At 36.7% G+C, this 12837-nt stretch overlaps 1 protein-coding gene across 1 annotated transcript in view; it reads right to left on the bottom strand.

Annotated features, from left to right (window-relative positions):
- DOCK3 (dedicator of cytokinesis 3) overlaps window positions 1-12837 on the bottom strand; it is a gene marked incomplete at both ends in the record, with an annotated part of 215636 nt that overhangs the window by 69308 nt on the left and 133491 nt on the right. Inside the window, 4 exons of the mRNA XM_082004660.1 lie at window positions 268-374; window positions 865-1027; window positions 6033-6157; window positions 12144-12161. Coding sequence (XP_081860786.1) covers window positions 268-374; window positions 865-1027; window positions 6033-6157; window positions 12144-12161 — 413 coding nt within the window. The remainder of the gene's footprint in view (window positions 1-267; window positions 375-864; window positions 1028-6032; window positions 6158-12143; window positions 12162-12837) is intronic.

The raw sequence follows: 12837 nt of genomic DNA, 5'->3' as shown, positions 1-12837 counted from the left end.
CATAAACGCTAGTATGTTTGAATGCAAAAACAGACAGGATTAAGAGAAAGTACATCATCATTATCTGAAGGGAAAAGGTAAGCTGCACCTAGACTAGAAGGCTGTATCCATACCAAGTCATGTGATTTACAATTCATAAATTTTTGAAACTACTATTAATCTGTTCCTCACCTACTTGTAACGAGGGAAATAAAAAAGATAATATAATGACCATTTAAACTGAAGTATAGATGAGTAGGTGAAAAGTCTGCTGAGAAGAACTGGTACCTTATAAACATAAAGCTCATGAATATCATCCGACAAGGTAGTGCCATCATCTCTCATCAACGGAGTGAAAGCAAAACCAAAGAGCTTCTTTTCTCCCTTGTCTTTTGCTGTAGCAGGAGATAGAAATAGGGAACCATATTTGTACATATTCTGACTGTTCATAGGTGCCAAAGGTTATTCACTAACTTCTCTGCATTCCTAACAAAAAGCATGCAGGCTATGTAAGAAACAACATACAATATAGTGTGTCTAATTCTACGCAAGTGATTGACAACGCTCAAAAACACAAACATGCCAATCGTAGCAAAATATAAAATGTACATGCTGTAAAGAAAACATTCTACAGGAAAACTCAGGAAAAGAACAGCAGGGGAGAACATCCACAAAATGTTTTGCCCTGCACCGATTGTTCAGAATTTTTTTTAATGTGCTGTTTAATAAATATAGCAACAGGTTAATTAGCAGTGCACCTTCACTGTATTTTAAGTTGGCACCCCTTTCCTGCTTCCCACCCAGTAACAGCCTCATCCAAATATAAACTGACAATGGAAAGAACTCAGCTTTTTTGGATCTCTTTTGGTTATATTTTGCACTCACTGGAGCAATGTCTGAACTCAAACCGGAGGTGAGACCCACGGAACCTGTCTATAGGGATGGGCAACTTGATGATTTCCCCCCATCGAGGGCTGTTATTGTGGTAAAGGACAAAAGAGTGGTATGCACTCCTGCTTGGCTCTCCTGAGCCCAGGCTGATGCAGTCCTGGAACAAAAGAAAACAAAATTCAAGATAAAAAACATCACATCGCTACAGATGAGTCATTCTATTACTTTATGTAATTCATATCTTTCTGTAGACATAAAGGAAGAGTCAGAAGCAGAAAATCAGACACAACGAAATCTGAAGTTTTTGAAGAGATCTTTAAATTGTGTTTTGGGTCAAAGGATGAGCTAGGACACCTATGATACTGGATGAATTCCATTATCTTAAGTTATTTTTTAAACTAAGTTTTCTATCAAGCATAGAACAGATACAATAAACATGTAAGTCCAAATATATAAAGATGAGTCAAAAAAAAAAAAAAGGACCTAATAGGACCATCATTTGTAATATTAGACTTTTCTAAAAATATCATTTAATCAGATTTCTGCTTCAGTATCTCAGTTCAGAAGTGATACCTGAACTTTTCAAGCTCTTAAAAATGTTGGTTTTTTGAAACTACAACCATTCAGCCGCACCGAGTATCCCAGAAAATTCTCGAGTTACTTCATTAATGATAAGCAAAGAATTTCTGTTGAATAGTCATCACCCAAAAAGATGATGGGATCTGCATTTCTGCTTTTAGATATAAAAAGCTCAGAGATCTTGATCAATCAATGTATTCTCAAAATACAGATAAAGAAAAACTTGAATTGATATTATTTAGGAAATAAAAAAAACCTTTGTCAGAACATGAGCGAAGGAAGTTACGTGAAATACTAAAGTCCTGAAACAAGGACAGTAAAAGGCCCTCTGTGATGAAGACATGGAGCAGGAAGCACATTTTTTTAATACAAGCACTAACCCATGTTCTAGACCTAGCACTTACAAGGTGATCCAAAAGATACGACATCTTACAAAACGATGCAGAAAAAAGAAACTTTAGAGATTCTTCACTTTTAGCATCTCTAAGGATAATGAATCCAGGAAGAAACAGAAGCTAAGCAGACTCAGAATAACACACGCAATACAAATTCTGACGTAAAAACACCCCACATGGAATAGCATCATGACAAGAACTACCTGTCACTTCCCCAAGGCATCTCTAAATTCTATCCCAAGAAAATACTGACAATGTTGATTTGATTTTTTTCATCTGTAGTCAAGGGACTATCAAGTCAACTATATCCCATTAACCACCAGCAGCTAGTTCGGCCTCTGGTAATATTCTTCTGTCTTCAAAGAAGTTAAGAATTTGTGAAGAGCCCAAAAAGTAAGAAAAGTTCTCCGGAATTTTGGGATGCAGTGCAAGAACAGCCTCCCTGGATAGGGATTCATTGCAAAGGCTCTAATCCAAACTGAGTGACTGTAACATATACTTGCAAAACTCAGTCTTGTCAAGTAAGCCTTAGTAACCATATGGTCTGTGCCAGAATCCCAGCATAAAGGGGATTTTTTAAAAAATACAACAAGAATTAACTGTTGCAGATATTAATAGGTTGGAGTGAGATTAGTGGTGTCAGTACTAAAAACCAGAATGCCTGCAATATCCCAGTTATATTTTGTAATAAGAGTAACTCGTTGGGCTTCAACACAGCAATTCTGAAACCTCATTCTGCATTAGGTTCTTAGGAGAAAGTAAAATAGTATTTGTATTTCTTCTCTAAAGGTACAGTAAAAATTTAAATTTTTCCTGTTGTGTCAAAAAACTACCTGCCTTGGCAGACAAATAGTGAGTCTCTGAATGCTGTTCCATGCTATAAACTTTAAATAAATGAATAAATGAGTCTTTCCTCTTGGTTAACTTAGTTTCTATGCATTTATACTACAATCTATAGTCTGAGGAAGGAGGACTGTTTAATTCTGAATTGTGATCTGCAACACATAAACATCTAGTTTCCACAAAACCCAGATATGTAGGTGAATTAGAGGGCACAGGCAAGTAAGGGAAGCTAAACTAGAAAAAGTATCAGATAATAATTTTATCATTTAAGGTATGCTTTGCAATTAATAACATACTCCTGCTACTGGAAAAGAAAGAAGAATAAGTGAGAAATGTGTCAAGGTTTTTATTTTTCAGACTACATTGAAAGATACTAACAATTGAGTAAGACGATTTTGAAAAGGAAATACTCATTTTCATTTTGAACAGCGCTGCATTCAGGGAATAATTTCACTGCTTTCAATGGGACTATTTCTGGACCAAGAAATAGTCCGCAGCAATAAAGATTTGAGACAGACAGAATATTCTCATTAACGCTGCATATGATCCCGCTAAAGTCTTCACAAAGGCATAATTCACATTTGGATTGTGCTTCTGGTCAGGAAAAGTTTAGAGATTTTATTCTAATGTAAGACGAAAACTTTGTGGCAGTTTCCCTGCTGGACTGTGTAACTCAGCACACGCCTCCTGATTTGGCAGTCTCTGCTTTGGAAAGGCCAAAGGTCAGGAACATTAAAAGATATTTCAAACAATAACAGTAGTGCATTTGGGTCAACAACTGACCTTTCAGTGTTCTGCCCATACTATCGTAAGCTTGAAGGTTTTTTCTTAGGTTCTCTACTGTATCACCTACTGAAAGCTATTAAATTAATGTCATAATTCAACAAATGAAACAGAAGAAAGAAAATAGCTACACTTGACTGTGAAAGCAATCTCAGGTCATGCAAGTGATCATTCAAGGTGACAGGGATCCCAAACAAAGCAATTCTCTTTATCACTACCATACCAAGCCCTATCCAGCACACACCTTATTCTTAACATTTATATTAAAAAGTTAAAACTCCTCTATTGCAGTCTTCGGTATTTCTTTTAGATTATGCTGAATGACCGAAATGAAAGTCCTGATCCAGCAGTCTCTTTACAGCTGCTTCATCTAGGAATGAAATTATATTGGGTCTTTGGGTGAAACCAGCTCCCTCCTAATGGAAAATGGCAGCTCATCACACACTGTTCTAGGTGTCCACACCAAAGATTACGTAAGCCAGATCGTTGCAGTGAAAAATAAGCCATCTAAGGTTTAAAACTAAATTCTTAACATAAAAGGTAAAACAATATTCATTTAGTGGCATTCTAAAATAACCCAGACTAACAGACCTGTGTTAAGTTTTAGACAAATGGATACCTAGGCTTCCCAAAACCCACTGCACAGGTGAGATGGTTAGAATTGATGGAGCTCTTTGTTCTCAGGGCTTTTCACCTGACACACAGGAAGATTTTGAGCACCAAGTTTGCCTGTATTTTACAACCAAAATCTGCATTCTGAAAGTTGATACGAACTGGAAATCTACAGTTTAAGGAAGTGAATCCTTATGATTTTCAGGGCATTTCTATAGACTCTAAGCAGCCATATACACTTAATAGGGTCAACTGTCTTCTACAAGGACAAGGACATTACTGTTGAATGGTAAAATAACCCACTAAGAAGTAATCCAGACGGCTGTCTCATTTGCTTTAACTTTGGTAAATGAATTTGCAGAATTTTTAAATCATGTAGAAACTACTGCAGTGATGAAAAAAAAGAGTCATTGGTTTGCAACCTCAATTCTAAGCAGCCCTTTCCTTCTCTCCAGTGCTTGTGATTATTCCCTCAAGTTTTCATTTAGCACTTTCCAGCTATGCCTCTATATTCAGTTCAACTGACATTCAGTTTTAGATGTTATTTTTCTAGTTCTACTCTGCAGTTAAGAGAGAACACAAATGCCCCTAAGCAGTGAGAGGAGGAGTTCAAATTAAAGGGAAGGAAGGTTCAACTTCTATTGTCTTGATGTCCCTTTTACTTATTTTTCAGTAGCTATGATAGCTTATACCTTTGAGTATTTCCTATGTAGTAAAATTCTGCTGTCTGCATGTTTGAAATACAGGCATCATTAGATGCCATGAATCAAAGATCTTCCCGACGTAAATGAAATATCTTTGTTGCTTTGACTACAACTACACAGAGGAGCAATAACATAAAAACTAGTATAAAGATTATCTTTTAAATATGTGGTTTAAATGTAAAGAACCACGAAAGATCCTTTATATGTAAAGTCTCTCCTTTATGACAAATGTTCACCTGATTTTTTTCTAATCAGAATGACCACCTTTTACTATTCTTTTTTCATTTGTATCGTGTCTGTTCCACTATCCCAGGTAAAGCCCTGAAGTACTCTTACAGCAGTAATAACAGGCAAGGGTAAGAAAAAGATAACTTAGTCTATCTAAAGAGAATTTAGTATCTGTGAATGACCATTCCAACCAAAACCACAGAAAAAGCTAAGACTGATAATGTCAAGAAATTATATGGCTTTTATACTTAATCATTAGCCACAGTTACAGTATAATTAGCTACCTTTATGTACATTAGCATTTGAAGGGGAAGTTATGATTAATACCTTTTAATGCAGCCATTTCTCCATTTCTGATAGGTTTACGTTGAAATACTTTGTTTACTTCTCTGTCCTTACTCCCTCCCACCCCACACAAAGCTGACTTATCTACCTTTTCCCTTCAACAATACTAAAAGCAAGAATGGAGGAAGAAAGAAAAACATTAAACATCACCATCTACAGCTGGAACGGAGCCATCCCAGGGTGGAAGCCAAGATCTTGGAAGTAAGGCAACTCAAATTTATCCTCCAAAACTACATTCAGTACCATAACTTCAACGACTCAGATTTAAAACTCTCTTGTAATCACATTTCATCATGTTGTATGACATTATTTAATTTTAGATATTTGTCATATACTCTTCAGTTCTTCCTGACTACAGTCACTCTAAATTTTCTTTTTACTATAGCCACTGACATCACATTTTGAAATTACATAAGCTTTTCAGTTTATGAATATTTTCTCTAAGTCCCCTATTCCCATCCAGGGGAAGTGCTCCAAATTCTTTCAAGTTTATAACTGACCTCTTCCTTCATCATAATATATCATTTAAAAACTTAGCAAAAAAAAAAAAAAAAAGGAAAGTAAGAGCTAGTTTTAGTTTAGCACTTCCCTTGCATCAGAGGCAACAGAACAAGAGAATATGTCCATGGGGCAAGCAGATGGCACCTGAAGCTCAGAAGAAATAAGCACCTACCTTCAAGATTTCTCCATCCGCATACAGCACATACATGGTCACTTCGATGTTCTTCTGCACACTTTTCCCACCTCTTTCAAAGTCTCCCTTTTCTAACGTCAGGTATAAGTCATTGCGTATATCGCCTACAGGAAAAGAGTGGAGTCGCATGCTTAAATTCAACATGGAAGACTCGGTGCCTGAGTGCAACATATTTTGATTCTGCAAACTGTTTTCTGTGTTCTGCGAGACTATGGCCGATGCCCAAATCATTCCAAGCAGCAAGTTAATTGTTAATAAAGATGAAAATTTTAATATCAGTGCATAAAAGTAGACCATTGTTAGTAATGGCTTTATTACGTGTGAACTCAGAATCAATACTTGTTTTTATCGTGTGTAAGTGGGGAAGGGGAAAAAAAAAAAACCTTTCTACTGCTTTGCCTAGTTAGCAGATTTGGAAGTATCAAGCTAAGCCTGACAAAACATCATTAACATCAGACGTCCTATTTCCAATATGTTTTAGTAAAAATGAGTATTTTAGTGATGATCATCAGAAAACTAGGTTCAGTTAGCTCTTCTTCAAGTATTTTCTATATTTTAATTTTTTTTTTTAATCATAACACAGAGGAAAACCAGACTTTTTGGAAATCTGGTTTTAATTCAGTTCAGATGGATTAAAGAAGGAATTATTAAAATTCTTCTAGTGAGATTTCTGTCTAGGCCCTGGTGTCCATATGCATGACTATAAGAAAGCGGGCAGTATGGATACTTGCCAATTTCACACTACCTCATCTTCAAGAGCTTTCAGAGAAAATTACTATTTTCAGAAATACAAATGCTAGCATCTACCTCAGCATCTTGTTACCCTGAATTTGACATGTTCTCGCTCACTTTTTTTTTAAAAGAATCTGATTTGGGAAACTCTGCTTTCAAAACTAATGCAGTCAACTCTAAAGCATGCACCAAAAGGATAGCAGGTAGCACCTATTTTTATGTAAGATTTAGTTACTCTCACAATTTCATGATGGCTCACTTACCACTTCTTTTTATTTACTTACCACAAAGGTAAGTACACTAAAGGGCCTTTGTATAAAAATACACAAAAATTAAAACAATAAAAATACTTCAAGGCAAGTACTTTGTTAAACAGCCTCAAGAGACTAAATAATGAAGTAATGGAATGGTTGTCCAGCAAAGCAGAGACTCCTTGAATGTCTGATTTCTTCCACCCCAGTACTTGGAGAAGCTGATGCAGTAAACCTGTTTATTAATTAAAGCACAATGAAATAGGCAGCATTTGCTTTCAGGCAGTGAGGGATATCCTTTTGTGACTGTCAAAGCAGCACTTCAACTTCTTCTTGAAGTCTATACCCCACAGAATTTGTTCCTTAACCTACTGTAGGGACAAACAATAAAAGCTTTCAGTCCTGTCTTTACTATCATTTTCATTTCTGGAGACAAGTACCACTTTTTAAGCATGGAAAATACAGCTCTGTAGGTGACATTCAGTGTTTTCTGCTAGGAGCTCTTTATGAATGGAAATCTGTATGCAGAATGTCGTCCTCTTTCCATCAACCTCACTCTCACTGTGGATTCACACAGAGCTGACTGCTTGAAACACCTCACAGTTAGAGGTCTGAAAATGCTGTGGTCCATTAACGGGAAAAAGATGACAGCAAGAGGCTGGTGAAAGACCTCAAATATTTGATCTGGTTTTTTTTTTTCATCAAAGAATAGGCATCAAATGCAACACTCTGCAGTCCACAACAACAGAGACAATTATCTTGCTGTATAAAAATCAAGCTAAGCTACCTTTTGTTGACTGTAGGAGTATCAAGGAGATACAAAACTCATCACAGAAGAAAATTTAATCGTGACTTTTGTTTTGAAAATCCTCCTGCTTAGCATCCCTTTTTTCTTAGTAGTTTGCACAAAGAGGAAAAAATTTCAATTCTGTGTGCTATAACTCTTAAAAGAAATTAATTGTACTCACTATAATTAGCATTTTGGAGCTTCCTATTTATGACCTCTTTTTCTGGAAGACAGTCTGGCTACACAAAGTCCAATGTCAGATTGCAAATCATTTTCCAGCCTAAATTAAAGGCAGCATTTGGTTATATATAGAATCTTATCTTCCATTAAGCTTAACAGGAGGTATATTACTTCACTAATTAAAAAAATGCCTTTGGGGTGGGGGGTGGAGGAAACTAAAAACCAGTGGATTTGCATCAAAATGAAGAAAGAAGCAGCGAAAAAGTATTTTAGTGAAGTATAATGGTTCACCTTCGCTTGTAAAAATATTGTCTATTGGCTCTTAAAAAAATAGAAAAAGTCATTACATATAGTAAAAATAGGTAAGTGAATGTGTCTAGAAAAGACAAAAAGCATGTAACTATCAGGTATGGAGCTCATCAGTTTCTTGAAAACCTCAAGTTTAAACTACAATCTCAAACACTTCCGTTTATTTCAGTGAAAATACCCTTACTGCAGAGAAGTATATCGTTTTCCCAACATGTGAACCACATCTCTTGCCGAGTCCTTGCACGCCATTTTTTTCTCCAACTGCTACTGTTTTTGAGGGGTTTGCGCTCAGACGCACTAATGGGCTGCACAGGAACTAGAGCAAATACTTGAACACAGAGCAGTTTATTAAAAATTTTATTTGGAGTACGCAAATTGCAAGGCTAGAGAAACCATTCTGCACGGCACCACGGAAGTGCACGAACAGATAGTGCAGTGCAGCTCGCATGTGACTAAACACACTACAAAGCGTGATCAGTACGATCAAGCAGTGATCCTTCTCAGCTCTGACCCAGAACGACAGCTACATATCAAGTCAAAAATCTTTGCAGAGAGCGCTCTTCCCATACTTAATTCCATCATAAAAGGAAAAAGGTAAATAAAGAACTTGTCTAACAAACCAGACAATTCATGCCTTCTGCATGGCAAACTACTGTACAAACAGGCCTGGCTCTGACGTGACAGTAACTCTTGCATTTTGAGCGAAAAACAGTGTACACCAACTTGGATCACTTACGGTCTCACATCTTCACAAATAGAGCAGTGCAGATTATACAACTGGGTCAGCTGTGGCCTCGTATTATTAGTACAGGAATAAAAAAGCGCTAGAAGGCTAGTGGGACAAAGTATTTATAGACTAAAACCTGCGGATGACATTTTACGCTGAGGTCTCTGTGTTAGATGGCTGCCGAGGATGTACTGAAAACCTAATGAGAGTTTTCAGAACGGAATTTTTTTTAAAGCCCATCTCTCTACAACTGTTTTCAATTTAAAACCAAATGTAAACTGCTTTTTAGCATAAAATACATGCAGTTACTAGTTCTTTATGAAATGTCTTGAAATATACTATTTTTAACAATAATAAAAAAAGAATTATATCCTGATGTGTTATGCAGCTCTTCCTTTACCCTCCCTTCACATTTATGTTCTGTTTGTTTTAACCTATTTACATAGCCTTATGTCAAATGTACAATTGTTTAAATTATAAATGATACATTAAAGCTGGGGTGTGGGGGTGTCGCTTATATTGAAATTAAATTCTTTCTCATATCACCTGAAACTATTTTAATGGTAATGGCAAAAAAAAAGCAGTGGTGGAAAAAGGCTACATGAGCCACATATCGATTTTGTTTTTACAATATAAAGAAATGTACTGGAAAACTTCCAAATACTTATTGATCATTTTCAAGACTTAATTACATTAAGTAGTCTAATGGCCAATAATTGTCTAGTATCTATTAGAATTACGAGATTTATCCTGATAAGATTTGTAGTTTTTTCCGCTAGAAGACTAACCAGTTACTTGAACTGGAATGTAGTAACAATTCACAGAAACCATCTCAGTTAATCTAACACTTTTTATTAAGGGATCCTAAAAGATTTTGTACACTAAGGACAGGAAAGGTCCCTGTTTCATGCAGGTGAATACTGCATCAAAGAAAGGTTACATAAATCACAAAAGTTCCTACAAAAGAGGCAAACAGATCTCTGACATCTTGATTCTAGCAAATTTGTTTTCTAAGAGGCCAATGTTCTATGACTTTGTGAACCCATGAAGGACACGTAGCATAATCCTGTAAGCTGGGGGAAAAAAGTGGCAGCTCACAACATTCAGGACGCAAAGGTTTAAAATAACCAGAGATTCATCACCGGATTTTTTAAACTGAAAATTTAGTCTTTTACAATTTAAGCAGCCAAGGATATAAAAAAATAATCTATCTATAAAATTAGGATTTATGTCTGTATTTGTTAAATTGTTGAGATAGTTGTATTTACTGGGGGCCCAACACTGCGACATCCTGCCTACTCATATCTCTAGCATCAGTGGGCTTAGCAATTTTTAAAAAAATACTTGCATTTTACAGAGGACTGCCAATAACCCCCAGAGCATGAACAGGCAAGAAGGACCTCAGAGTGTCTTCCATAATGGCTTATGAAGAAAAACCAAAACCATACATTTATTCCATATGTAAATGAACATCCCCACAACTAGAGTAAATTAGCATCACCCCACCTGACTTCAGCGAGGTTACAGCAATTTAAATCACTACGGGTTTGGTTCTGTAAGAGACTCAGTCCAGCAAGTAAGTAAAGTCCTTGAAACAAACCATAAAATGTAGAATGCAGAGTGTTTTACACGTATGTATAGATTTTTAAGATGCTTTTGGCTATATTTGTTCTAGCTCTTTACAATGGTAACTGCTGCTCTTTCTGGCCAAGAGTACCACATTAAACCAGACATTCTCTTGATGGGCAGCTCTTCTCTGCAGTAGCTCTGGAGGCCACTGCACAAGAGCAGGGTGCCAGCGGCTGGACTCTGATCTCAAACACCAAACTACACCCTTATCTTAAGTTCTAACTTTCTCCAATGACGAACATGCAACTGCTTCTGACGTGCAGTAATTTCAACAAGAATGAGATTACAGAACGAGGCCCACAACCAGCTTTGTGATCATCACGTTGTTTTTACAAAACAAACAGACTAAAGAAAAAATGTGACAGTGTACTGTATGGGACGGGTCTCAAATGCTCTCTGGCCTTTTTTCTGGCTGACTATTATGGACTTGTTCTCAATCATGTCTCAAAAGATCGTGAGTGCCAGGCCTCACACTGCACGATTTTCCCTTCCTTTAGCAGTGAAGTCACCTTTCACACAGGTGTACAAAGCTGCTGCGTTGCCCACTGTATGGCTGCCTGCCTGTTAAAATGAAGAAGCCTGGTATGGTCAGACAGTCTCGGGGAACCACATCAGATCCATCTCAGCAGTTTATTTCTTTGCCCCTTCACCAGTTAGCCACTAAATTTTTTAAGGCCTATGTTCTTGAATTAGTTACAGTATGGCAACTATTAACATTATTGTGAGTAATAGCTTTTATCTGCTGCCTGTATGGCAAATTAAATTAACATTCCCCCCACCCCGAACATTACCCAAGTTTAACTCTGTGTGTTCCTCTAGCTTTCAGTGAACAGAACACTCACTTGTTTCAAGGAAAAGGAACAAACAATGTTTACTAGATTATTTGCTATCCATAGTTTGACTTCTATGTCTAGAAAAGAATTTATACAATGCTCTTTTAAAATTAAATTATTTCCCTTAAACAGTTTCTTTTCAGTTGTGGTGAGTTGATTTGTAATACATTTTTTTCTCATCTCCTCTAGCTTAGTATTTTAACTTTCCGTTTCTGCAAGTTTATTAATGACAAAAATATGTTTTTATTCTCCTTGTAAACATTTTTTGGGATAATTATTACATAGTTATGTCTTCTAGTCTCGCTGACTCTCTTGCCATGAACATTCTGAGACTAGCTGATGGATTTTGCCACGTCCGTTTCTTAAGGCATTTTTCCCATGACTTTCTGCTCCCTGACAGAACAGATGCTCAGATGTTTCTCACCTTTGCTACTGATTCATCTGCCATAGCTACTAAATTTGTCTGAAACACTGGGGTACAAAGAGAGACTGATAAGACAAAGTCTACACCCCTCTGTTACCAAAGTTTCCCTATGATGTCATGATTTGCTATCTTTACCAATCCCCAGCATTCCATGAAAGATATGAAAATGGGAAAAAGCAAGCAATAAGCAGACATTACACAGAAAAGCAGAAACTTACACCCAACTATCTTCATCTCTGCATCAGAAAGAAAGAGGAGAGAATAAAGGGAAAGGAAAGGGAGAGAAGCCAGGAAATTAAGACAAGGAGAGAGAAAAAAAGAGAAAGAAACATCACTCACAAGTCAAAGATGAAGCATGCACTTTTCATCAGAGGATCAAAGTAAAAGACAGAATACTTATCAGCACATGGGGAAGGGAAGGGATGTCCTTTGGGGAACTGACAAACGCCATGCCTATGCAATAGATTTCTGATCAGCAAGTTCTGTATACAAATAAAGTTGCAATCCAAAAGGCAAGCAGCACATGCCTCATTGCTTTTATCTCTGGGGAAAGGTAAAATTGTCAGGATCAGATGGAAGGTCTTCAACTCAGTAGCAATTTAGAAAAGGAAAAAAAGAAAACCAGCCCACAAATGAACAAAAACCAACCACACCTCTTCATGAGGCTGGTTTGACTGAATCCCTTCTGATTCAGACAAAAAAGATAACTAAAGTCTTTATGATGCTCTTCTCAGATCACAACAAAAGCAAACAAAGAACATTTTATCTTTAGAAATGAAGACAGGCATGGTTATTTTGTAGGATACTAATCTTGTTCTGCATAACCATGCAAGATATAAGCACATTAAGACCGGTTTCACTTTATTTCTTAATGATGACCAGCTACCACTTACGTTGCTCATACCTGAGTGA

The sequence above is a fragment of the Phaethon aethereus genome, assembly GCF_964289735.1.
Source record: "Phaethon aethereus genome assembly, chromosome: 11".
Lineage (NCBI taxonomy): Eukaryota > Metazoa > Chordata > Aves > Phaethontiformes > Phaethontidae > Phaethon > Phaethon aethereus.
This window is presented reverse-complemented; position numbering and strand designations above follow the sequence as displayed.